At 41.5% G+C, this 26,623-nt stretch overlaps 1 protein-coding gene across 15 annotated transcripts in view; it reads right to left on the minus strand.

Annotated features, from left to right (window-relative positions):
• DOCK10 (dedicator of cytokinesis 10) overlaps window positions 1-26,623 on the minus strand; it is a 179,114-nt gene that overhangs the window by 42,370 nt on the left and 110,121 nt on the right. For 9 of the 15 annotated variants that reach the window (XM_053390053.1, XM_053390057.1, XM_053390048.1 and 6 more), the window contains 13 exons: window positions 24,604-24,726; window positions 20,701-20,780; window positions 19,230-19,417; window positions 18,116-18,181; window positions 17,309-17,401; window positions 16,525-16,648; window positions 16,233-16,372; window positions 14,522-14,608; window positions 12,450-12,542; window positions 9,755-9,873; window positions 7,901-7,970; window positions 1,517-1,630; window positions 547-618 (listed from right to left, as the gene is read on the minus strand). In XM_053390053.1, the coding sequence (XP_053246028.1) occupies window positions 547-618; window positions 1,517-1,630; window positions 7,901-7,970; window positions 9,755-9,873; window positions 12,450-12,542; window positions 14,522-14,608; window positions 16,233-16,372; window positions 16,525-16,648; window positions 17,309-17,401; window positions 18,116-18,181; window positions 19,230-19,417; window positions 20,701-20,780; window positions 24,604-24,726 (1,369 nt within the window). The remainder of the gene's footprint in view (window positions 1-546; window positions 619-1,516; window positions 1,631-7,900; window positions 7,971-9,754; window positions 9,874-12,449; window positions 12,543-14,521; window positions 14,609-16,232; window positions 16,373-16,524; window positions 16,649-17,308; window positions 17,402-18,115; window positions 18,182-19,229; window positions 19,418-20,700; window positions 20,781-24,603; window positions 24,727-26,623) is intronic. The other 6 variants (XM_053390058.1, XM_053390055.1, XM_053390063.1 and 3 more) reach the window with 1 other exon arrangement.

The following is a 26,623-nucleotide window of genomic DNA, read 5'->3' on the forward strand; positions in this document are numbered from 1 at the left end:
AGGGGATATTAATGGGTTTTTGTTTTTCTACTTAGCTTATTTCTGGGAGGGAAAAAACTATGCTTAAGAAAGTGTTTACCTGACAGCCTAATGAAATATAATTGGGACTGTGGAGTAATCACAGCCTTGGCTCTGCCAGACGGAACAAGATAAGGATTATGTCATGCACACACTGTGCAATTATCTCTCCGAAACAGCAGATGTGTCGCTGTTGCCTCATTTCTCTGCCAGATACACATTTGATTCTGCTGAATGTTTGTCTGTGAGTCGAGCTACGCATTTTCTTAGCTGCATAGCTCTACCTTTAACTTCATGGTTTGAATACAGGTGTTTAATACAAATTATCTGCAGGTAGGTGTGTGTGTGTGTGTGTGTGTGTGTGTGTGAGAGAGAGAGAGAGAGAGAGAGAGAGAGAGAGAATGGGCATATGCCAAAGTATCTTTTTATGCTCAGGGATGTTTTTGTTCAAGTAAGGTATTTTAAATGTGTGTCTGTGTAAAGATTGTTATCTGCTTATTCATAATGGAGAGAAGCACACAGTCTTACCTGTATTCTCTTTGTATCCACCAAATGCTGAGCCATTGATTTTAAGATAATTGCGAAAAAGAACCAGGAGTGCTATTAAAATTGAAAAAAGAGAGAACAGTAAGTTATCACAATGACAACAATGCTCATTTCTTTGTTTTCCTTGTTCACCCTTACTTTATAGTTTCCTTCCTAAAATCAGAATGATCTCTGTAATTTAGCTGAGGCATGAACAAAAGTTTTACAAACAAACACACACATTTGGATTTTCAATGGTCCAAATATTCCACATATTGCCATCTTGTTTCCAGAAGTTGCTGGCAAGATTGTGAACACTGTGAGAAAACTGACTTGCTCTTCTATAATCAGGGATCTAATTTAATTCCCAGTTTGTATATGTATGAATACAGAAGGAATGTACTATAATTTCATTAAAAACAACAACCCATCAATAAGTTAATAGTTGTCCATAGAGCATATAGCACTCATTTAATTAATAACCAAAACTGAATGATCAACTTGGTGTGAACTTTCAGACTTCAGGGTGATTTGTAAATTAGAGTAGAGCAACAACTGAATCTAATGGGTGCCTTGCACTTGTAAAATATGTTGTGCAAACCCTAGTACAACTGTTCCTATTACTAGGTAACAGTTAAGCTTGTGCACTACAGCTTGTGCAATGCAACTCTCAAACTTCATGTGCAAATGCCACATTGGATCTCATCCCATATCTCCATGTACTTTAAATGCTGACACCCCAGTCAAGAATCCCATATGAACTTCTATGGCCAGTTGGGAAGATCTGTTTATGCAAACGGCTCTGTTCACTTCAGTGGAATGGATAACCCAACAAACACAAATGAAGTGAAGCACTCTCTGGTGTATGGAGCAGTAAAAAGCCAACGACACACAAAAAAGGAGCATGAAGAAAATGGTAAATCTATGCAAACCTTTCTAGAACTTGTAGCTTTGGAAAAGGAGAAAGATTCACCTTTAAAACATGTTTCACTGTTCTTTGTTCATTTGACTTCAACAGACCGGTCATATTCTTGGCCAGCTCCTTGTGAACTGTTCTTTCTTCAAATGACTTGGTCTTGAATACATACTAAATATATATATAATAAAAATAATAATAAAAACATCATCCACATACACAGAGGAATAGTTGGCAGTGAGAAGGCTGGTCTCCCAAGACTCAGTGTAACATTCCTATTTGCTTTAAATGATTGACATCTGACGGAAGTAACAGATGTGTCACAGTGGTCTTTATATTTAAAGCAGAATTTATTGCACTGATTTCTCATTTCTGCTTTCTCAAGCAGAATGAAAGGAAGAAGTGTATCAATTCAGAGTCCTCAGGTTCAGGAGGAGTTATGTGCTTTCTAGATACAGTGGTACCTCGGTTTACGAACTTAATCTGTTCCGGAAGTCTGCTCTTAATCCGAAACTGTTCTTAAAATGAGGTGCGCTTTCCCTAATGAGGCCTCCCGTCACCAGTGCCCTTCCACCATTCGGATTTTGTTCTTAGACCAAACTGGGACACTACTTCCAGTTTTGTGGAGTTTATAAACCGAATCGTTCTTAAACCAGACTGTTCTTAAACCAAGGTACCACTGTATATAAATAAATGCAGGAATAGGAATTATGTATGAATGCTTGAGGCCATGGCGATAATCAGAATCTCCATATATTTTTGTTTATCAAACTGCAGAAATCCTGGATTGCTGTTCATAACATAAGCACTTCAGGCTGAAGAGCTGGAAGCTTCTTTTGAGACAGGGAAGAGCTCAACACTGTTTTTCCTTAAGTCCTTCTACCTTTGGCATTGGAAATACTGCTTTTATGGACTGAGCTACGTGCAATGTGGGTTTTCGGATCATGTATTTCCCAACATCATTTTCTAAAAGCAATTCTCTCTGTGTGTATGTAGATTTGGAGCTGTGAGGGATCTTAACTGCTTCCCTCCAGGGCAAGTCCCCAATGCAAATTGCCTCCCACTGCTTAATGAAGATAAAATTGTGTGGGTACTCTGTGACGAGCTCACCCCCGTCGCAGGGATTCGAACTGCCAACCTTCTGATCAGCAAGTCCTAGGCTCTGTGGTTTAACCCACAGCGCCATCCGCGTCCCTTTACTGTACAAGCATAATGAATCACTAAAAAGTGTCCAGCTATTTAAGAGTTTTTAATGCAAATACATGTAATGTTGGTGTCTGGGCTATGATGTAATTAAAAAGAAGTGAAATCCTTCACAAGTATGCTCAGCAGTAAGTCTTCTTGAGTTTAATGAGGTATAGCTGAATTTGGGAGAAAGGTCCTATGAACTCAGTGGGTTTCCTTCCTGGGTAGACATGTACTGTGAATATGGATGCATACACACTATATATTTACAACACATTCAAAGCACATTCTTTCCTTCAAAGAATTCTGGTCACTGTAACTTACCCATCACAGAGATAGAATTCCTAGCAACAAACTACAATGCCCATAATTATTTGAGTGGGGAGGGAATGTGCTTTGATTGTACCTCAGAGGAATAGTGTGTATGCAGCACCTACTCTGGAAATTTTTGGTTTCATTAACTGATCCCCTGCTCTTTGCTTTCCAAATCATGCAAACACTGGACCCTGCACCAAAGTGTGGACAGAGCCAACCCTTGAAGTACGATAAATGTTATGGCAGTTTTGTAAAACAAAGAAAGAAACAAAAACTCATTTTACAGGGCAATCATTATCTACTAACAAATGAGTAGAAGAATGGTCCACATTCCTATTTTACCTACAACTTTGGTATAAGAAACATTAATGCTTGAGTCACACTCTTTTTTCTCTCTCTAAAGGGTGACACCACTTTTAAGTTTACTCACAGAAGCCAAGTCATCTGATAATGGTGAATAGCAAAACCTTCAAAACATGCCTTTTGAAATAGGCAATTACATGTTGAACACATACATTTAAATATTAAAGCATCAATCCTGGCAGCACAAAATCATCAACAGATGCAACTAGCTTGCACATGCACCATTCTTTAGCAATAAACTCTCCTTACTGGCCAATCTGGAAATGTATGGAATGTAGTAACTCGCACATTTAATGTTTTTTCTGAAATATGGGACGAAGGAGCAAACCAGCCATTCAACCAATGCTGCTCTGAGCATATTAAGTCAGAGAATACTTTTAGCAACAACTAATTAAACACTTACACATTCCTCAGTCATTTACACCTGAACAATACACTACATCTAAGCTTTGCACCACTGTCACTCCAGGCATAATTTGGCTAATGAAATGTGACTTGTACAAGGAATTATGTACTGTGTATGTTGTGAAACAGCATTAAGCTTAACTGATCTTGAAATTGTTCCCTAATAAACCTTTCGTCACACACTCTTCATAGGTTGAAACTTGACACTATAGGAGATGCAAGGCTACGGTCTGAAAGAACAGAGTCCTATAGCAATTATGTGAAATCTTTGACCCTCCAAATATTGCTGAACTACAACACCCATTATCCCGACCGTTGCTGGGGCTGATGGAAGTTGTAGTTCAGCACCATCTGGAGGGCCAAAGATCCCACACACCTGACCTACAGCATCTCTTTCTTTCCTGATTTATATAGGGATAATGTATATTTTGATATTGTCATGCAGAACAATGGCATCATGCTTTGTGACGAATATCCGAAGAAGGGGAAAGGACAATAATTCATTTGCAGCAGATGCTGACCTGCTGCCAAAGTCCAAATCATAGAACAGCAGCAGCAGCGACAACAATTATCTGTAAACACTTCTGAGTGTTCAAAAAACTTCACATACATTGGCTGCATTTGCACATTATGGTAAATATAAAGCATGGCTTATCATACACAAGTGTGATTGTTTCATTCTTCCCTTCTTCTCCCACAAACCCTGGCTTAGCATTACATCCAAACCAGGTATTGTGATTTCTTTCACTCCAGCAAATCACAAGTAAGCCAGGAGCAAACCTTGGATATAGATCATGGTTTGTTGGGGGCGAAACAAACCATGATCTCTGGTATGGCCATGATGCTAGCCAAGGGCTGTGGCTTGTTTCCTCCTTTTGTGAGTGGGGTTCATCATGACATACGAACTGGGCTGCTATCTTGTTTGAATCCTTACAACAACACTGTGAGGTGTATTAATATCCGTATGCAGCAGTTGGAGAATTTAGACTGAGAGGGAGTAGCTTGTTAAAGGCCACATAGTGATTTCATGTCAGAGGTAAAATTCAAGGTGCCTGATTCACAGCTCATTCTCTTAGCTACAACTGCAGAATAGCCCTTGTTTGTTAATGTTTGTTAATTATAGGGTTGCTTCTTTCTCTTGCAAGGTAGTTTTTCTAACCATTGCCCAATTTTTTCCCTAGCCAGTGCTATATTAAATCCCGTGGAAGCCCCAGGGCCCCTAGGCAGTCAAAATCTCTCCCCTCACCCATGTGCGTGCTCTAGTGGGATAACATTGAAATAAGAAAGCTTGATTGTAATGTTCTTTCAAGATCAAGTCAATATTATTTTGATCCATTGTTGTGGAGCCCCTAAAAGGCGTGGGGCCTATAGCCCAGTGCCTTCTCTGCCTATTTGATAATCTGGCACTGTTTCTAGCAATAAGTTCTTAAACCCTCGCTAAACAACAACAACAAGCATAGAGAATGAATACTAGTTTATTCCATTCGCCAAAATTATTCACGTAATCCACACTTGTATGCTGTATCCAATTACAATTTGAACATAAGAAAGGTGTTTAATTTCCTTTATCACACCCACTTTATTATTTTACTCATCATAGGTGTAAGCTTTCTTTACGCCAAAATTCAGCAGTGTAATACTCAGAGAACCAAATGAAAAAAGTGTTTCTTGTTTTGTTCCCACAAAAATGTATAGCTACTGTAGATTCAATTTATTTTTTGTTATGCCTCTTCTAGGCACAAAATCAAGCAGTAAAGGATTTATATCCCAACACTTAATATTTCTGATGGCATATCTGCCTGAGATAACTGCAAATCTTCATGATCTGTGACAATATATGGATGCAGAACTCAGTAAATCTCACCCTAATACAGACATGGACTGATAACCGTAATTCTTAGCTTTAGGTCATTGCTGTCCTAAAGTGATTCGACTCCTGTACACTCATATCCTAATAGCGAGGACGAATACGTTCACTTTTTGTTTCAAGGATGAACTGCATGAATGAAATAGCTATCACATATCAAACACCACAGTTAGACCTTTCATATCACCTCAAACACAATGCTTTACAATGGAAGCAGTTCACACATTCCCTTCAAAAACATTCGGCGGAAAATCACTGAGCAATGATTCTGAAGCTATGTACATGCACATGTGAATCAGACCTAAATTCACTAGTTTATTCTTTTAATAAATTTATGTACCACTTATTCTCTAGAAATCCTCTAAGTGGCTGGACTAATACGGTGCAACTCCAAGCCAGAGGTGAAGGCTGGCACCAACTGCTCTCTAAATTTTCTTATTCCTTTGTTCACTGAAACACAGAATTTTCTAAACTGCTGCTTTTGAACTAGTTTGTATGAGGTTTGCCAGTGTCTGTGAGTTGATTCACACTATTTATTTTTTTCTTACTTCAAGGATTTTTTGTTGTGATAAGTGTACAGTAGAGATTCTCATATGGAAACATTTCATGTGAATGTGTTCAATATGACCCAGTTCTGTCCTTTCTAACCTGGTGCCTCCAGATGATATGGATTTGATCTCCATTCAGCCCCAGGCTTCAAGGCCATGCTGGATGGGTTTCATGGGAGATGCAGGGATCCTGGTTGGAGTAAGCTGTTCTAGGTCTTTGCCATCCCTTCAAGAGACTGCAAAGTCAGATTTGTCTGGGGATAGGCATGTTGGCAGGCAACAGTTGGAACTTATTTGTAAATCAAGCTGTTATTTCTTATTGCTACTGGAGAAGACCACATGGTTCATTATTGTCTATTGAGCTGCAGTTCTGTATTGTAAAGGTAAAGGACCCCTGGATGATTAAGTCCAGTGAAAGGCGACTATGGGGTTGCGGCGCTCATCCTGCTTTCAGGCCGAGGGAGCCGGCGTTTGCCCGCAGACATATTTCCGGGTCATGTGGCCAGCATGACTTAAACGCTTCTGGTGCAATGGAACACCGTGACAGAAACCAGAGTGTACAGAAACGCTGTTTACCTTCCTGCCACAGTGGTACCTATTTATCTACTTTCACTGGTGTGCTTTCGAACTGCTAGGTTGGCAGGAGCTGGGACAGAGCAACGGGAGCTCACCCCATCACGGGGATTCGAACTGCTGACCTTCTGATTGGCAAGTCCAAGAGGCTCAGTGGTTTAGACGACAGCGCCACCTGCGTCCCTGTATTATAAGCAGCACATAAAGTGGTACATATCAATTCAGAAATCCATAAACTGGAAGATGTGCTACAGATCTAGGAACTGCACATAACTCATGGATGCCAGGCAGTCCGTGTAACCCACCCAGGAGGTGTGTGGCACCATTCATACCACAAAAACTACCACAGACGTATCAAAATTTTCAAAAGCAGGGGGGTCCGTGGATTGGCTTTTGAAAAAATAGGGTGTTCGCAGTACTTAGCTAATTGGGAACCACTTAGCTGCCTGGACTCCTATGCACATGTCTGATGATGTATGATTTCTATCTGCCCCAAGGGTGGTATTGGTAAAAAGACTGCATGTAATGTATTGAATGTGCATAGAGCTCTATGTATGTACATGCAAAAAAGTATCACTTCCCCATCCACCGAAGATGCATCAGCTGGGGGATATTCTTTCTCCTTTCAGGAAGTTAGTCTAATGGAGGTCTGCAGCAGGGACTTCTAAGTGGTTGCACTGAATTTCTGTACACAAGGATATGCTTTTAAGGTACTTGGTGCCAGCTTCCTAAATATCCTGGCAAGTTCAATGGCAGTTTTGAGTGAGGAGTGAATGGAGAAGGGGCATAACAAGCAGTGCAGACTCACGATAATGTGCAAAGAATCATGCTGGAAGATTAAAAATATTTAACATACCATAAGCAGGTACAAAAGCACTGTAATTTGGACAAATAAAAAAAAGTTTCTTAAGAAAATAATGGGGAAAAAATAAGGAAATATTACGGCACAAGCAATTTCAAAGCACACAGAAAAGCATCGTTATTAAAATTGACCACCGAAGCCAATTTGACCATTTGTCAATTCCTTGTAAGAGGAGCAATTGATGAAATCACCACAGTTAACTTATAAAGGAAGATAACACACCTCTTACAACAACGTAAAATGCTATTTGCCATCAGAGAGGAAACCTGAGATAGGTATGTAATGTAACAGAGATGATCAAAAAGTGAGTTAAATGCTCTTACCTTTACATATGTTTGGATACAATGGTCTAATTGTTCTTCATGGAACTTGGCAACAATATCAGTAAGCACCCTGTAAAGTTAAATTATTGAATGATCATGAAGATACACCTTTCCCCTTGGAGTTGTTTGACATTCAACATGGAACACAAGAAAATTGAATTAATTAAGGCAGAGGTTTTCAATCTTTTTGAGTCTATCGTTCTCTTAACCGACTACATTCTTTCTGTGGGGCTCAGGAGCCCAGTTATGTCACCCCTTGCCTGCAGAGCTGGACGCCTCTCGCCCTTTTTCAAACACCCTTTCTTGTTGTGTGTTCCCTCAGCCTCCTCTCCTCTCTTCTTGGGAGTCCTCAGGGCAGAGGAGGGAGGGAGGGAGGGAGGGAGGGGAAGAAAGAAAGAAAGGAAGGAAGGAAGGAAGGAAGGAAGAAAGAAAGAAAGAAAGAAAGAAAGAAAGAAAGAAAGAGAGAGGGACAGAGGCCAGCGTTTCCCGTGGCACCCCTGACCATCTTTCAAGGAACACCAGGGTGCCATGCATCAACCTTCCCTTTTTTTGCGGGAAATTCCCTTATTCCAGCGCCGTTTCAGACTGCTTCCAGCTGCTATCCCGGATTGTTAGATATCCTGTATACTGTCCCTGGGGCAGGTGAGGCTGCTGATTCCTTATTTTCGAGGCTGCTGATCCCTTATTTTCAAATCTGAAAGTTGACAGCTTTGGCACTGCCATGGCACACCAGTTGAAAACCACTGAATTAAGGGGTTGTTTTTTTCTGAACCTAAGGAACTCTCCAAACTTGTTTTAGCTTGCAAAACAACATTTTATTTTTTTAAAAAAAATGCACATGTGTGGAGCTAGAACTGGTTAACTCGGGTTCTAGAAGCCAACAGCTGACATAGGAGATTCTAGGGGCTTGCATTGCTATCTGCTTTGGGAGCACTGATGCACAGGATAACTTCAGGATAAATGCTTTGCTCCATATTTGCTTTTTAATGTTTATTTTTAGTCAGCAGTACTGTGCCACAGGGACCAATGGTCTGACTGCATATAAGGCAGCTTCCTACCTTCGAAGCCTATAAAAATTATAATATAGAGATTTTAATAAAGGTATCATAAAACTCCAGTGCTGTTCTACCTATGAAATTAAGGCAGTTAGTTCTGGAACGGAAAAAGAAAAATCCAGCATTTTTCATTGAATTAAAAATAGAAGCACTACTTTCTACAAAAAATTCATTCTGGACTTCACAATCTACTCTGGAGTTTGGGGATAATGAAATGGACCCAACCTTACATATATCAAAAACATATTGGATTATTTAGCAAAGTTGTGGCCTCTGTGAAGTCAGCTGCAAAACTCTGCTTGGTGATTTTAGTGAAAGTGAACTGAAAACTTCATCAAGACATTACGAAGGCAAAAATAAATACACAGATAATCAAGAGATGTGTCATGCGGAAGTGCATTCTAAATACAGTCTTAGTTATTCTGCCCATCCCTTCCCATAAATGTGACCGCTTTGGTGTAGATGACAGAATCACAGAAAATTGCCTCTACCCCTCCCAAAAAAACCTGCATATACAGATGTTTTCAAACATGAATGCCATTTTTAAAGTTAAGACGGCATTCCCAATTCTGGTGTAAGTGACTAGAGGTTGTCTGGCACCTGCTGGGAAGGGTGTAGCTGTTTTACATAGAGAAGGTCCCAGATTCTACCCCAGAATCTCCAGGTACAGCTGGAAAAGACCCCCACTTGAGAGTCAATGCCAGTTAGTGTGGACAATACTGGGCTAGAGGGATTAAGGCAACTTCCTATGTTCCCAATACACATGGCAAACATGAAACAAATACAATGGAAAATAAACCTGGTCACAGCAGTTGTAATCTCATCCTCCTTATTCTGTACAAGCACCCAGAAGAGCTGGTTCAGAATCACAGGCAGAAAATTCACGATGACATGGATCCTCTCAATTTTAAGCAAATTCTGGTTAAGAAACAAAAATACATGTAAAGACAGGCAGATTCTCTGCTGCTTTGTGACAACTGCACATTAATGTAATTTCATCAAAGTAGAGTTATATTTTGCTGTAGAAACAGTTGTACCCAAAATCACCTATGATTTAAACTGTATTTTAAATAGGTATGCAAAGATAGAGCCAGAGCAGTATAGCTGTTCAAGTGTTGAACATGGGGCAGGGAGATGTGGTTTGGATTTATGCACGTCCAATGGAGCTGCCTGGGTGCCACTGATCTGATAACACTTTCTCAACTTAACCAGCTTTAGGTGTCTGTTTCTGAAATCTTCTATCCTTGCATGGTTAGCCAACAATGACAGAGTTAAGAAAGGATAAAATACAGTGACCCAGTGTATGCCATTGTGAGCTTCTTGGACAAAGGGAAGTGTGAAAAATGAATTAATATCAAGATTAATGGAGAATTTTCTGCAATAGCTTGCTGTTTTCTAAACCTTAAGGCAGTCTTCACCAACCTGCTGCCCTTCAGAGGTTTTGGACTACAACTCCCATCAGCTCCAGGCAGTAAATGCTGGCTGGGGCTGATGGGAATTGTAGTTCAAAACCTCTGAAAGGCCGCACATTGGCGAAGGCTGCCTTACGAAAGCTCAAGAGAAGCCTTAGTGCCAGCAAATTGCTAAAGACTGAGCTGTGGAAAATTGACCACAAAGGGAGGGGTGTAGTTAATGACCACATTTCCTCATCCTGTTACTTCCTCTGTATGTTGCAGCTGTTTGAATGAGGAAAACCCCCAAAAGAATGACATAATGCTTCAGATTCAGCTTTTAAAGTGGCTAAATTTAATTTTGGGAAACGCTCTTGAATGAAAACATGCAAATGGCTGTTCCAATAGCATCACGGATCACAAACTGCAATATGCACATTTAGGTAAAGGTAAAGGTACCCCTGCCCGTACGGGCCAGTCGTGTCCAACTCTAGGATTGTGCGCCCATCTCACTTAAGAGGCCGGGGGCCAGCGCTGTCCAGAGACACTTCCGGGTCACGTGGCCAGCGTGACAAAGCTGCTCTGGCGAGCCAGCACCAGCGCAGCACACGGAAACGCCGATTACCTTCCCGCTATAAAGCGCTACCTATTTATCTACTTGCACTTAAGAGTGCTTTTGAACTGCTAGGTGGGCAGGAGCTGGGACCGAAAGACGGGAGCTCACCCCGCCGCGGGGATTCGAACCGCCGACCATACGATCGGCAAGTCCTAGGCACTGAGGTTTTACCCACAGCGTCACCCGCGTCCCCTTTAATATGCACATTTACCTCATGACAAAAGTGGCATCAGAAATAGTGATGGAAAAAGAGTTATGAGCTAGTTTTAAAGGGGTAATTTGATCATCTGTAAATAAGACAATTATTGTTCAAAAAACAACACCAGTGAACCTAGGACAAGCTGCAGTGATTCCTCCAACTTTCATGACTTTAAAAGGGGATTATACACATTCAGGGAGAATAAAAGAATGCCTGGTCATGATAAATGACATCAAAACTATCAGTGATGGCTATATACTAATCCCAACCCCAACCCCTGATCAGAATCATCATGCCTGAATGGCAGTAACTGGGGAATACGAACAGGAGATAACTATTCCATTCATATCCTGCCTGTGTGCTTCCCAAACACACCTGGCCACTCACTGTGGGAACAGAAGGCTGGACTAGATGACTCTCTGGTCAGATCTGGCATGACTCTTCTTATGGTATTAGACACGCAGTGCTGTACATGGGGCATTGCTGATCTCCTGGCTTCCAAACATAGTGTGTCGCTAGCTCTCATTGGAGAAAGAAGGTGAGGGGTGAAGCAAGGGGAGTTCATGGTTGTGTGGCACAACAGAGCCAATCAGACGCTCTTGCGATTACATTCCCAAACAGCTCTGAGCTCCCCACGCCTTATCCCCTCTCTGGTAAGCACCAGCAATATGCTGCTACGCAGGACGCTACTGGCCTCTACTGGACATAGGGATGCTCTTATGGCGTTCTACCACCTATGCACTCACATAATGAATGGGAAGGACAGTAAACAGCAACACACAAGGTAATACAGTTCCTGGGAGTCAAATAAGGAAAGCAAACATTGTGTACCCTGGAGTTTTCTTGAATGCTCCAGAACAACCTTGTAAATAACCACTTGCCTGATCACCAGTGGTAAATAAAAGTTACATCAGTGTGACCAGGCAGGATGATTTATTTTTTTCATTTGGGAGAGAGTAGGATAAGTTCCTTTTTTTAAGCAGCCCATGCTGTGAATGGTGAACTTAGGTGAGCAGGTATTAAACATTTGCCATGGGCCTGTAACTTTTGGGGTAAACCTTTTGTGTGGGGGGGGGGCGATCAGTGTCATTTGCAAAGTTGCTTTGGAGCTATTCAGCAACATGCCATCCATTATTGTGAATATGTGTGCATTTCTAAAACTGATACAATGGGAGTTATTCAAAAGGCAAAGTCAAAACGTAGCATTACTTAGTGGTAATCTCATCTTTATCACTACTATCAAATGCATCATTATCATTAACACTGCCATTATCATTTATCATCTTACCTTACAGGAGATGATAAAGTTTGAGGTAGGTGGTTGGGATAGATCCCTATTCCTTTTTTGGCACTGCTGGAAAAATCTATTCAGATATGGATCCTAAAAGCAGCAAAATACATTATTTACTTATTTATACCTACATCATGTACACATTGTATCCTGCTCTTCCTCCAATAGGAGCAGAGGGAAATCCAACCATATATGAACAAGAAACAAAACAGCAGTACGAATTCATCATTAAAAACGTATCAAATTCCATCGAACTATTTCAGCAGCAGCGGAATACAACACCAAAACTACTGACACTCAGTCTATTTCAAAGTGATACACAAAATGACAGTGAAGTGTCAGAAATACTGACTTGCATTCTTATAAGCAGAAGTGTAATGGCAAGCAATGAAACAATGAAAAATCAGCCTGATACAGTTCACTTCTGCACCACTCCTTTATATATGTTTTTCATGTTTTATTCAGCGTTGATCAGATCTGTTGCAGTGTCAGCAGTGTCACTGACTTCCTAGAAAAGAAGATTGTATTTTTACAAATACCTGCACCCTCCCTCTTTCAGCAAAAGATATAATTAGCCTGTTTTCTTTAGCTATTTACTGTGCAAAATCTTACCCCATGGATCTGTGCTGCTGGAGGAATGTGAAAGAGGTCCCCCACCTGCTGCTGTTGTCCACCAGAGGCCCCCACTGTCATCATGGAAAGCCTGATGGATCGAACACGACTGCTGGTGGCAGCCAGCACAGAGCCCCAGAATAGGATAAAGCAGAGCATGGCCAACCATAAATCTCCACATCCTAAGCCCATCCATTCCTCTGAAAGGGGCTTGATCTGGGCTTCTCACACACACAAAAATGAAGGCAGCCTTTCCCCCTACCTGCCCTGACCCAGCATGCGCTACCAGGGCTTCAGATGTGGTGGCTGATCTGTTGCTCTGCTGCTGCCAACCATAGCTCAGGACTGCTGTGAAATTTTTGTTTTGACAATCTTTGTATACAGTGGTACCTTGGTTTATGAACTTAATCCGTTCCGGAAGTCCCTTCTTAAACCAAAGTGTTCTTAAACCAAGGTGTGCTTTCCCATAGCAGCGGGGGACTCAATTTACAAATGGAACACACTCAACAGGAAGCGGAACATGTTCGGCTTCCAAGGCAAAGTTCACAAACCAAAACACCTACTTCTGGGTTTGTAGCGTTCTTAATCCAAGTTGTTCATAAACTAAGCTGTTCTTAAACCAAGGTACCACTGTAATTCCTTGAGGAAGTGAGTACGGTATATCCATATTAAACAATTTATTACAATTTATTAAACTATTATTTAGTTTAAATAATCTATCTTTCTCCTTTGGTGATCACTCGTAGCTGAGTAAGATTGCCTTCCATGAAAACAGTCTTAATAGTGAGTCGGTAAGTGACTGTGGAGGCCAATTCTGGATCCACATGTCCTTCCACAGTGGGGACATAGGTTTCTGCATAGGAGTTGATCACGGTGAGGGTTTGCCAAACGTGACTTCCTCTTAGCTCGATTCTCCTTTTCGCCCTGAGTTCGTGCTTCTTCAAAGTCCATGACACTTTTGGTGAAGACTGTTCTCCAGTTGGAGCACTCGCAGGCCGGTGTTTCCCAGTTATCAGTGCTTATACAGTGGTACCTCAGGTTACATACGCTTCAGGTTACATATGCTTCAGGTTACAGACTCCGCTAACCCAGAAATAGTGCTTCAGGTTAAGAACTTTGCTTCAGGATGAGAACAGAAATCGTGCTCCGGCAGCACAGCAGCAGCAGGAGGCCCCATTAGCTAAAGTGGTGCTTCAGGTTAAGATCAGTTTCAGGTTAAGAACAGACCTCCGGAACAAATTAAGTACTTAACCCAAGGTACCACTGTACTACTTTTTTTAGATTTTAGATTTTTTAGATTTGCCTATCTATACATTCATTTTCAATACTGCATCTGTAAAATGAAAACCATGGTGACCCTTCTGAAACGCCAAGCAGAAATTCTACATGCAGCCTTTGTATTCAGCCTTTCACACAGACTGCCTTTCACCAAGATAAATTTTCGTAAAGGTGCTCACCTGAGTATAAACTGTCGATACAACCAACGAAGACACTTTGAAGAGTGGCTTCCCTCCATCTACCCACTTCACGTCACTTCCACTGTGCTGCAAACAATACAAACAGCACGTATTTCTAGTCAATTCCTTAATTTGTAACACTAGATTTGTAACACTTGCTAAAACATGGTGCAGGATCGTTCCAAGGGGGAAAATGGGAAAATGGAGGATGCCATTAAACAGCCGAACATTCAGTCTTTCAGAACCTCAGCCTTCTGTTGGATCCATTCAGAGGTACCATTTTCAGAAAGGAGACACTTCCCTGTAGTGATAAGTGTATGAATACTGGAAACACACGGGCAGGACTAATCATATTTGTCTAAATTTATAAAAATCACCATGTCTAAATTTATAAAATGAAATACTGAGTCAAATTCCTCCTGTCACTGGAAATGTAAAATTCTGTGCACATGTCCAATTTAAGCAACAACAACAACAACAACAACAATTTATTTATATCCCGCCCATCTGGCTGGGTTTTCCCAGCCACTCTGGATGGCTTCCAACAGAATATTAAAATACAATAGTCTATTAAACATTAAAAGCTTCCCTAAACAGGGCTGCCTTCAGATGTCTTCTAAAAGTCTGGTAGTTGTTTTTTCTCTTTTACATCTGGTGGGAGGGAGTTCCACAGGGCGGGTGCCATTACCGAGAAGGCCCTCTGCCTGGTTCCCTGTAACTTGGCTTCTCGCAGGGAGGGAACCACCAGAAGGCCCTCGGCACTGGTACACCCCCCCCCGACAGTGTTATCGAAAGCAAGAGTAGCCAACCTGGCACCATCTGCACTATGCATTTAAAGCAGTATCATGCCATTTTAAACAGACATGGCTTTCTCCAAAGAATTCTGGGAACTGTAGTTTGTTAAGGGTACTGAGAGTTGTTAGGAGACTCTTATTCCCTTCACCGAGCTACAGTTTCTGAGTGGTTTAACAGTCAATTCCTCTTCCCTCTGTGATGGTAAAAGGTGTCTCATAATAACTCTCTTTGGGGGAAGCCATGACTGTTTAAAGTGATATGATGCTGATTTAAATGCAAAGGGCAGATGAGGCCTAAACATTGTTGGACACCAGCACAATATCCACTACCCCTAATCTAAAGTTATGTCGCCACATATTTTATAGACTACCCAGAACCAGAAAACGATGCACCTATTTGTAGATGTCCAGAACAGAAGTAGCTGTTCAGTATGTGATTCCAGACATGTATGGGATTATAACCAACAACCAGAAGAAAAACACCCATGTGTCTTAATGCGAAGGGCATATTTACACTGTACTTCACTGTGTCAGCTCTACAGCAGGTGCAGCATAGAAGAAAATTCTCTCAAGTAATCCACACTGCATGCAAAATGTGCCAGGTGAAGCAATGCGTGCACACACAATTATCTACCAGATCCAGCCACCACAGAAAAAGGATGTGGTTGTATGAGGTGATTCTCTCTCTCCCTCCCCCCCCTCTCTCTCTCACACACACACTGTACACATGAGGCAATGTGTGTCTGTGAGCTTGAGGTTTACTTCCGTAACCTATCTTTCGCCTTCATTTCAGTAAGGCAGTGTCAGACGCCAAGGATAATAAAATTGCACAAATACTATAAAGATTTCAAATTGCAAGATTCACAGACACTTTTCTTTTTGCAGGAGAGACACAAAACTCAAATGCTACACAATACCTTTCCAGCTGCAGGATCCTGAAGGCTCAGATAACCGGGAGGCAGGCTGGTTGCCACTGGTATGCTGTGTTCTTGAGACACTAGCTGGTCATCTTTCAATAAAGGGAGCCAAGCATATCCCACTGCACCCAAAAGGAGGTCTGATTAGCATTAGAACATTTTGCTTTATTGAAATAAAGAGAAGCAATGATGGTCATACAAAAAACTAATCTTGTCATAAATGCTTGACCTAAAATGATACTACGTAAAAAAGAAACAATACAAATCATGGCTTCGATCAAAGTATAGCTACCTGATGTTTCCAGGGCCTCTTTCTTTTTGGCATTAGCTTTCGCATTTATGTCGCAGGTGACGTGATAAAATGAAAAGAGAATGTGGTGCTTCTTATGGAGTTGAGTAGGCAGCTCAAGCTTCACCTGAAATGTAAAATGTGGAAACCATCTTTAGTTGAGACGGACTCAAACAAGAGCAAGAGAGGGCTCCTGGATGGCTTGAGCCTGATCTTAACTTATCATCATTTCAATACAGACAGCTGGCCCTTTTGTCTCCATGCTGTGTAACTTGTGCATGAAATGGGGATGAGAGTACAAAACTCTACCCAGTTACGTAAGTCTATTACTTTTTAAAAGATGTCTTTTAAAAAACAGCACTGTTCAGGCAATCCTTTGGAACATGTTTTTTTCAACTAACCTGTCTGTATTAATGTTTTACTTGAAGTTATTGTAGTATTATGTTTTTATGTTGTACACAATAACAAACAAAATAATTGACCGTGTATCTTATAATTTTCAAAAACTGTGTGTGTGTATAGAACCACCTCACAGCCCCAGCCCTTTCCTTAAAAAGAGTCAGTTCCTAAAGGCCTGTCTTCTCTTGCCAATGGAAGGACAACAAGGAGGGAGCCAGTCTAACTTCTCTAGGAAGGGAGTTCTAAAATCTAGGAGCAGCTACCGAGAAGGCCCTCTCCCGTGTCGCCACCAAGCATGCCTGTGAAGGTGGCGGGACCGAGAGCTTTAACCGTTAGATGTATCCTAAATAGTAGTAATACATATGAAGTCACAATAAAATAAGCTTACCTCATCGTAAAAATCAGGGTTCTGTGAATGATGTAGAACAGCTGTATATGCTGCTGATGCAAAGAGTGGTCCACCAGGCTTTCCGTAGATACACTGTTCAAATAGATTGTGCTTTAATTCGTTTGTAACATTTTGTGGATTGTATTCCCAACAACTGCTTTAAGTGCCCAAAGCTCTGAAGGCTTTATCAACTTGGATTTTCATAACTTATATGAACTCTTGTCATAATGGGGCTGGAAGAATTGATGTGGATCATACTTTATATGAGACGACAGTGTACACTGGACTGTTTCTCTCTCTCTCTCTCTCTCTCTCTCTCTCTCTCTCTCTCTCTCACACACACACACACACACACACAAAACAGTCCAGTGTACAATGTCCTCTCATCTACCTACCTACCTACCTACCTACCTCCAGGGGGCAAGACCTGAACCAATGGTTTCAAATGATAGGAAATGAGATTCTGACTAAACATTAGGAATCATTTTCAGATGGTAAGAGCTGTTTGACAGTGTAGGATGGTGGACTCTACTGGAATTTTTAAACAGAAGTTGGGTAGTCCTCTGGCAGAGAGATTCCTGCATCGGAGGAGGTTGGACTAGATGACCCTTTGGGTACCTTCCAGCTCTATAATTCTATGATTCTAAGTACTGCAGAATAAGCATTTCCAGAAGTCCTACTAATAATTGTCATTATAAAGGATTGTTATGGAAATACAAACAATGCATAGAACAGCCTCAGTCGTGTGGCTGCCAAAGAAATTGCTTTTGACCTATTGCTTTGTGAATGAGATCCATCTCTGCTCACCTTCATGGGTTTGGCTCCTTCTTCATCGGAACTTTTAAATTCAATGCAGACTGTTATATTCCGTGCCTGTAAGAGAAAGGTGCAAATGGAAATTATTAGCTCATAAATTACATGCAAATTAAAGACGTGTGAAATACAAGGCTTTGTTCCAAATCTGGCACTATGCTGCCAAGTTGAGAGCAAACCAGAGCAGTGTTATGAAGCCAGAAAGAAGACTGCAAAATATTTAACCTCTTATCAACTGGAGTATATGAACACAGAAAGCCAACCCTGCACTTTTAAACCTTGCTTTGGTTATAATTCACATTCTGTATATAGTAATATTCAAAACGATCATTAATTTATCTTTATTTTTTCAGGTTTAACACTGGAGTTCTGTATTTGGACATACTGCGTTCTTAAATGTGAATTTTTTTTTAACAGGGTATGTCTATGTGGTTGAGCCCTGCTTTAAAGAAGGTCTCATTTATTTCAGTGAAGCACATCTTAATGAAAGTGTGTTTAGAATCAATCCTGGTTCCATTACATTGCAGCTGTTTCTCTAGTGTCATTAGCTACTATAGTTTGTCAGTTTATTAACCCTGATTGAGATTTTGGGAAACAAAACGCAATTTTTAAATTGAGCAAAAGAAACAAACAGAAATGAGAGGCCTATTCCACAGGAAATTCTGCTATACAGGTCAAAATGCTATTCATAAAATCAACAGGTCTTATTTTTACATAAATGTGTGTACAACTGGGGGTTCCAAAGGTGAATAGGGTTCAGACATATTCTATATTCGTTGCAAATTAAGGGCCAAATTATCTCTTGGTGAATGGTTATTAGGAGCAAAGTGAGCTTTCAAGGAGCAACAAAGCTAGCATTCAACTGCTTAATCGCACTCAGATCCCTTGTGAGAACAGCTGAGGCCAAGCAGCTGAATAATTGAAAGCATCACTTAATTGCTAGGGATCTAACCTATGCACTGAAAGCTGCTTGTGAATCCTTCAGTTTAAGGGAATCAAGATTTTAGTCTCAAACTAGTCAATAGGTAAGTCCCGCTGAACTAAGAAGGACTTACTTTTGAGTAAACACATTGAGGGTTGCTATGCTAAGGCTCTTGCTTTGGCATACCTTGTTGAAGCATTTTTGGCTATCATATTTCAGATGTTTGGGATAGATGTAGATTTGGTTTTTATATACTCTATAAGTCTGGGAGTACTTTGTCGATTCTTGGACAAATTCTTCCACCTCTACTGTGGGCAGATGCTCCTTGATATCATTGAATGGCTTGATTGGAATAAAAGATGATGTTACACAATCTTGAGAAAGAAAAAGAAAGAAAGAAAACCCTTTAGTCACAAAACTGCAGCCTTTTACTATTATGGGCTATAACCTAGAAAGCCCAGCAAACACAGCAGGGCTTCTTATACCTCTTCCCCACAACAACCACACCATCACAGTTCTTGATGAATCAATCAATCAGACGTTTGTTTTCTGGGTCAAAACTCATACTTGGCTGAGCAATATCTTGGTGGGGTTGGGGAGTGCTGAATCTTGGAAGATGTGAAATATTCAAACCCTGCTGGGCAACCAGCAGCAGTGAGGGATGAGTGGTACTTCCCTCTTGTCTGTTTTCCTTTCTGGGTGATTTTTTGGGGAAGTTGGGGGTTCCCTGGGCTGCAAAACCCTCCAGAACTGGCATATTATACCCTCCTGTTTGGGATAAATATTTGGGTAATTGGAACGCTTTGGAGTGAAGATGTCTTAAGTCCAATAATAACACTATGTAAAGATGCACACTATGTAAAGATGCACACATGGGCGTCCACAGGGTGGGAACTGGGGGGGGACGGGACACAAATTCCTGGTTTACCTTTTAAAAAGAGCATAATTCTAGCATGTGTAGAATTTTATTATTTGTAGGCTGCCCATCTGACTAGGTTGCCCAGAATATGTGATACAAAAGTAAATGTACAGGTACTATTCATCTCATGTTTTTGTGAGAAATCAGCCTGCTTTCCCTGTTCAGTGTTTTACTTTCATCCTTCCCCCACCTGGAAAAAATTCCTGCAGATGCCTATGGATGCAGAATTTGTTGAAGTGCAACTGACAAAGGAGGAAATCCTATGAAACTGGCAGAGGAGGAAACACGAGTGATACATATTTCCTTTGTGTATGTTCTTAGGGCTCATGTGAAGATGGGGGATATTATCTCTGTCCCCGTGTCAGAAAAAAAGGGCATCTTTTTCCATCACACAAGGTCTGAACATGTATGGGAAGGAAGACTAAGACAGTCATGCTTCTACTTTTGCTGCTTGTATGGAATGTTTGAAATTGCAAATGGTTTTATCCATGAAATTCTGTGGAGCACAGACGTGGTGATGAGCAATTTAGCCTAGTGTCAGATGTGTTAACGGTACAAAATCTGCCTATCGACCAAACTCCTTCACAAAACTCCACTCCTATGCAAAGCAACCACAGAATCAATAAAAACAACCCATTTTTTTTTTAAAAAAAGTGATATTCACACCCCCCCGACTTAATCCCAGTGTCTCATCACAGTGGTTAGCAATTTCTTAGAAATTATAAATTGGAATCATACTTTGGTGCTCCAAAGGTACAGAATCAACTGTGATTTCTAAGCTGCCAGGTATGATCTGAATTTTGTTGATCTTCTCTGCCCTGCAAACATCAGAGGAATATTTTTTAAAGGTGACGTGGACAGAATAAGCAAGAGCAGTTTTAAGTGAACACAGACATTGATCACATCCACACTGTATGTTTGAAGCACTCTTATACCACTTTAATAGTCATTGTTTCCCCCAAAGAAATCAAGGATTGGAGTTTGTTAATGGTGTTGAGAGCTGATAGGAGACCTCTCACAGACCTACAGTTCTCAGTACAAATTAATGGTGGGGCCATCATATAAAGCAGCAGTTAGGGAACTGTGGCCCTTCAGATGTTACTGAACTACAACTCTCATTATCCTTCTCCATTGGCCATACGACTGGGGCTGATGACAGAAATAGTCCAGCAACATTTGGAGGAAACCCCCCCCCCCAAAGTATAAAGGAAAATGGAATTAGTGATTTAAGGCACAAAGAAAAGAATAAAGCAAAACATTAAATTTTAGTGAACTGCTGAACTACAGCAAAATCCATTTTTCTTCTCAAATAGAAGTGAGGTAACTGTCAGGAAAAGAACTCTTTTATTTAATCTTATTCTTGTTATTTTTCAGCAACAATTATTGTAATAATGGTAGGAAATAACTCTGAGCAATATTCACTGTATTGTCATTCAGCTACGCCTAGCTGAAAAAACGGTGTCAGCTTCTGCATTGTAACAATGAAGGGATGAGGAACGAAGTGAAAGCTCTGTCTAGGTGACCATTATTCCATTGCTGAAAGCTCTTCAATGGCAAATTTGAAAAGCATTATCAAGGCTAGAATTGCTAAGCCATATAGAACAAAGCCTTGCTGATGACGAATTGCCGTAGCTTCTGAAAAAAGCAAACTAGGCTGGATTCAGCCACTGAAGATTAACTTTGTACTGCAACCTGAAGTACAGAGTAACCCTAGGACTCTCTCGGCCCTTGGCTTAAGAGAAAACCCAAAGCAGGCTTGTCCTGAGAGCCCTGCCAGGCAGCTGTGAAAGGTAAAGGGACCCCGACCATTAGGTCCAGTCGTGGCTGACTCTGGGGTTGCGGCACTCATCTCGCTTTACTGGCCGAGGGAGCCGGCGTACAACTTCTGGGTCATGTGGCCAGCATGACTAAGCCACTTCTGGCGAACCAGAGCAGCACACGGAAATGCCATTTACCTTCCCGCCGGAGCGGTACCTATTTATCTACTTGCACTTTGACGTGCTTTCGAACTGCTAGGTTGGCAGGAGCTGGGACCGAGAAATGGGAGCTCACCCCATCGCAGGGATTCGAACCACCAACCTTCTGATCAGCAAGTCCTAGGCTCTGTGGTTTAACCCACAGCGCCACCCGCATTCCTTCCCAGAGAGCTGTACACAGCCCTAAACCAGCTGAGTTACCAGTTCCTATATGGAGCCTAAACATATAATCAAAGTTCCAAAGACGACACAGAAGCCTTGCTTTGTTAAATTGTTATAAATAATTGAACATGAACATAGAGAGGGGTGAAAAAGGCCCTTAATGAAATGAAGCAGTTACTGGATGAAAACAACTCTGTACGGGACTTCCTGCTTTGCAGCGAACCCAGCAAGTTGTCCTCTCGGGTGCTCCAATACCTGGGAGATACCAGAGATTAAGGGGGGGAGGGGCATGTCTCCCCTAACCTTTCTAGGGTATCGAAAGAGCACGAACCGTGGTTGTCCATTAATGCCTTTTTTGTTGTTTGTGAGCAGGGTAGGAAATCCCTGTCTCCCAGATGAAAAGTTAAGGGCACTGGGCTCAATGGCTCCGACCAAGGACAGCCCCAAGCAGCTACCATGGTGAGCTGCAGAATACCTTTGAATTCGGACATAATTGGCGAGTGAAGAGGCACCCCCAACCCATGAAAAGATCTTGATTTATGCTGCAGGAGAAAATCATCTGTTTGGAAAGAATGAAAGATGCTAAATTCTTCTTTGCTTGAACGGTGGAAGGAGGGGAGGAGAGGCATTATTTTAAGACATATTTCTTTTCTCAGGATCTATGTTATCCACCATCCCAAAAGTAATGGAATGCAAAGTTTTCGGGAAGAGTGGACTTTAAAGATACCTCTTTGCGATGGATTTATTTTATAATGAAGGACTTTGCCTGAAAGGAGGAGGAGAGTAACAACCTTGAGGGACTTTTGAGGGATTTTGACCACCCCTTGGAACTTGGAAATAAAAATAGTAAAGAATAAAAGATTGGTAAGAACTGGACTGACTGTTAAGCACTCAGAAGAGAATAAGCTGTGGAGTTGGATGTAATGGAACTGAGGATCTGCAGGATGGAGTGCAGGAAGATTTATTAGTTAGTGGGGAGGATGGAGAGGAGATATGGATTCTGTTGAGATTACATCAACCCACCCCTCTTGGAGCTTGAAGTTGGAAATAGGAACAGTGAAAGGGATAGGACGGACCACAGTGTATACCATCTTGACAGCTTCAGAGACTTTCGGACAGAGAAGAAAAGATATGGATTATGTTTATTTATTAATGATTTATTAATGAGCTGGTTGTATGTAAAAATTCAGATTAAATTTGGCGAAATGTGAAGGGTGGGTGACACTGGGAGATTGGCAGTGTTAGAGGGGGAATGTGTGTGTGTGTGTGTGTGTGTGTGTGTGTGTGTGTGTGTGTGTGTGGATTTCATTTTCACCCTCTGCACACAGCACCAGTGAGGCTTGAGTTGTTTATTACTGGGACAGCAATGTTGAAGGCCATGTTAGAGAGGAATGTGTGTATGTTGTCTGGGAGGAAGCAAGATCTGTCTTTCTCAGGAAAAGTGTTACTCAAGAGGTAGCAGAAGGAAATGTTTCAAAATTGATGAATGGCTATTATAGATAGATAAAAGAGGATTTACTGTACTTGACTATTTTGAGGACAGGTTATAGCCATGTGGACGTGGGTGGCGCTGTGGGTAAAACCTCAGCGCCTGGGACTTGCCGATCGCATGGTCGGTGGTTCGAATCCCTGTGGCGGGGTGCGCTCCCGTTGCTCGGTCCCAGCGCCTGCCAACCTAGCAGTTCAAAAGCACCCCTGGGTGCAAGTAGATAAATAGGGACCGCTTACTAGCGGGAAGGTAAACGGTGTTTCCGTGTGCGGCTCTGGCTCGCCAGAGTAGCTTCGTCACGCTGGCCACGTGACCCACAAGTGTCTGCGGACAGCGCTGGCTCCTGGCCTCTAGAGTGAGATGAGCGCACAACCCTAGAGTCTGTCAAGACTGGCCCATATGGGCAGGGGTACCTTTACCTTTACCTTTATAGCCATGTACAAAAGCCACAGCAGAAATTGGTAATGAAACAGGTGATGTGTAGGGAGAAGGGGGTGAATGGATTTTGAAATAATAGCTGAAAAAATTATTTCATTGGGAGCAGCAAAAGAGGGAGGAAAATAGAGGGGACATCAGGGTGGGTAGGAAGTCATCTTTTAAATTTGTATTGAATTTGTATTAATTTGGTGACAATTTGTTAAAAATTATGGAAAACCAATAAAAATAATTGGCAAAAAAGAAAAAACCCCTTTGTACTTCCATTTAGTCAATATACCTGATAAAACACTCCTCCATGAAATGTATCTATATATCTTTAATTCCTTCACTTTCCCCTTGCTTCAACTGAAATTAATTCTATTCAGCACTACAATCAAGCGGCCATAAAGTTTGTTAATGCAGCAAACATCTCTCCAGTTTTCCCAAAGAGCTTTGCTGGAACCCACTTTGGCATGCAACTGACTAATGTGAAAACCATTCCATGTAATGTGGTTGTTTTGGCACTCATCTCTTCTGTGCAAACAAAACCATTGATGCAAAGGAGTTAATCAACACAGCCAAGCAATGATTCCTTACCTTCTGTATTCTGTGACGAGTTTCATTAAGTCATCCGTTGAAATTTTGCTACTTTCTTGCCTGAACAAAGGTGAGAACCGGGATTCTCTGTCAATATTTCCCTGATTATCTTTAAAGACTGGCCTGTAACAAAGGGGAAACAATATATGAAATGTAAACCAAGCTATTGTTAATTATCTCTAGGGATGCATGAGTTCCTTCCTTTGCCACTGAGTTTCTACTTTCAAGCTTTCTTTTTATTAATTCCATCTTTTTTAAAAAAAATCCCCAAACCTAAAAGTAAACATAATTTATCTGGAGGTTTTCAGCAATACGTCAGTCAGATTGTGGCGTGGGCATTGAAATCCAAGTAGTTCAATAATATTCACACCACACACCAGATTTCTGGCAGCACTTAGGATAATATCAAGGAGGTACCTCCATTCTTGTTGCGGGTACAAGTCTATGCATATTTACCTGGGAATAAACTAGGGTGACCAGAGCACCTTTAATGGTGGAGTAGATGAGGGAATTGATGCCTTCTCATGCTACACTTAAAGGTGCAGAAGTCCTGTCCTCTTACACTTTTTGGCCACCTTGGAATAAACCTCACAGAACAGAGTGAGACTGACTTCTGAAGATGCAGCCACAGGGCTGCATAATAAACAAACAAACAAACAAACAAACAAACAAACAAACAAACATATAGTTATACCCCGCCCATCTGGCTGGGTTTCCCCAGCCACTCTGGGCGGCTCCCAACAGAATATTAAAAACACAATAAAACATCAAAAACTTCTCTAAACAGGGCTGCCTTCATATGTCTTCTAAAAGTCAGATACAGTGGTACCTCAGGTTACATACGCTTCAGGTTACATATGCTTCAGGTTACAGACGCTTCAGGTTACAGACTCCGCTAACCCAGAAATAGTACCTCGGGTTAAGAACTGTGCTTCAGGATGAGAACAGAAATCATGCTCCGGCGGCACGGCAGGAGCAGGAGGCCCCATTAGCTAATGTGGTGCTTCAGGTTAAGAAGAGTTTCAGGTTAAGAACGGACCTCCGGAACGAATTAAGTACTTAACTCGAGGTACCACTGTAGTTGTTTATTTCCTTGACATCTGATGGGAGGGCGTTCCACAGGGCGGGCGCCAATACTGAGAAGACCCTCTGCCTGGTTCCCTGTAACCTCACTTCTCGCACTGAGGGAACCACCAGAAGGCCAGCGGCGTTGGACTTCAGTGTCCGAGCTGAATGATGGTGGTGGAGGCGCTCCTTCAGATATACTGGACCAAGGCCATTTAGGGCTTTAAAGGTCAGCACCAACACTTTGAATCATATATAGAAATTCTGTACCATTGCCATAACATGACAGAAAGTGTTGGGAATCAGGATGTTTTTCTAGGATGCAGCTTTAAAGAAGGGCTGAGCAAGCTTAAGAGCTCCAGGATCTACTTTGTATTTACTACAGTCCCAAGGTAAGTATAAAATAGTGGCTCAGGGAGGGTGTAGACGGAAGCTGAAGGGGCTGTCAATGACTGAATCAATGCTGAGGGGGACACCTGCTGTTTGTTGCCTGGGAAGACTGAGCTCACATGAAAGTCTACTCCCCATTTCACCTTAAGTTTTCTCACTTCAGCAGCCTTATTTGGGGGTACAGTGGAGTTGGTAGACTATGGGTTCTTGCTATTGTTAAGCAACCGTAGGCACATGCATACAAATAAACTGGCTTCTTTTGAACTCTATGTGCAACATCTCTCCCTCCCTATTCCTTTCCTGACAGCTCTCTGTTCCCCCTTGGTATGAGGGATCATTATCCTTGATCTTCCCACCATCCACATTTTGTCTTATCTTCTTGACATCTCTTCTGTAGCTTACTTGAAGATGCAGTTGTCCCCATCTTGAAAAACAGCATGCTTTTTTTATTAAAAAGAACAAGGTAAGCCAATGTGAAAATTATTCTCTAGAAAGGAAACATGGGCTGAGGATAAGATGATAAGAGTGACTTTCCACTGAAGCTCCCAGGAAGGGTCTACTTTTC

Source organism: Podarcis raffonei, chromosome 5 (genome assembly GCF_027172205.1).
Source record: "Podarcis raffonei isolate rPodRaf1 chromosome 5, rPodRaf1.pri, whole genome shotgun sequence".
Lineage (NCBI taxonomy): Eukaryota > Metazoa > Chordata > Lepidosauria > Squamata > Lacertidae > Podarcis > Podarcis raffonei.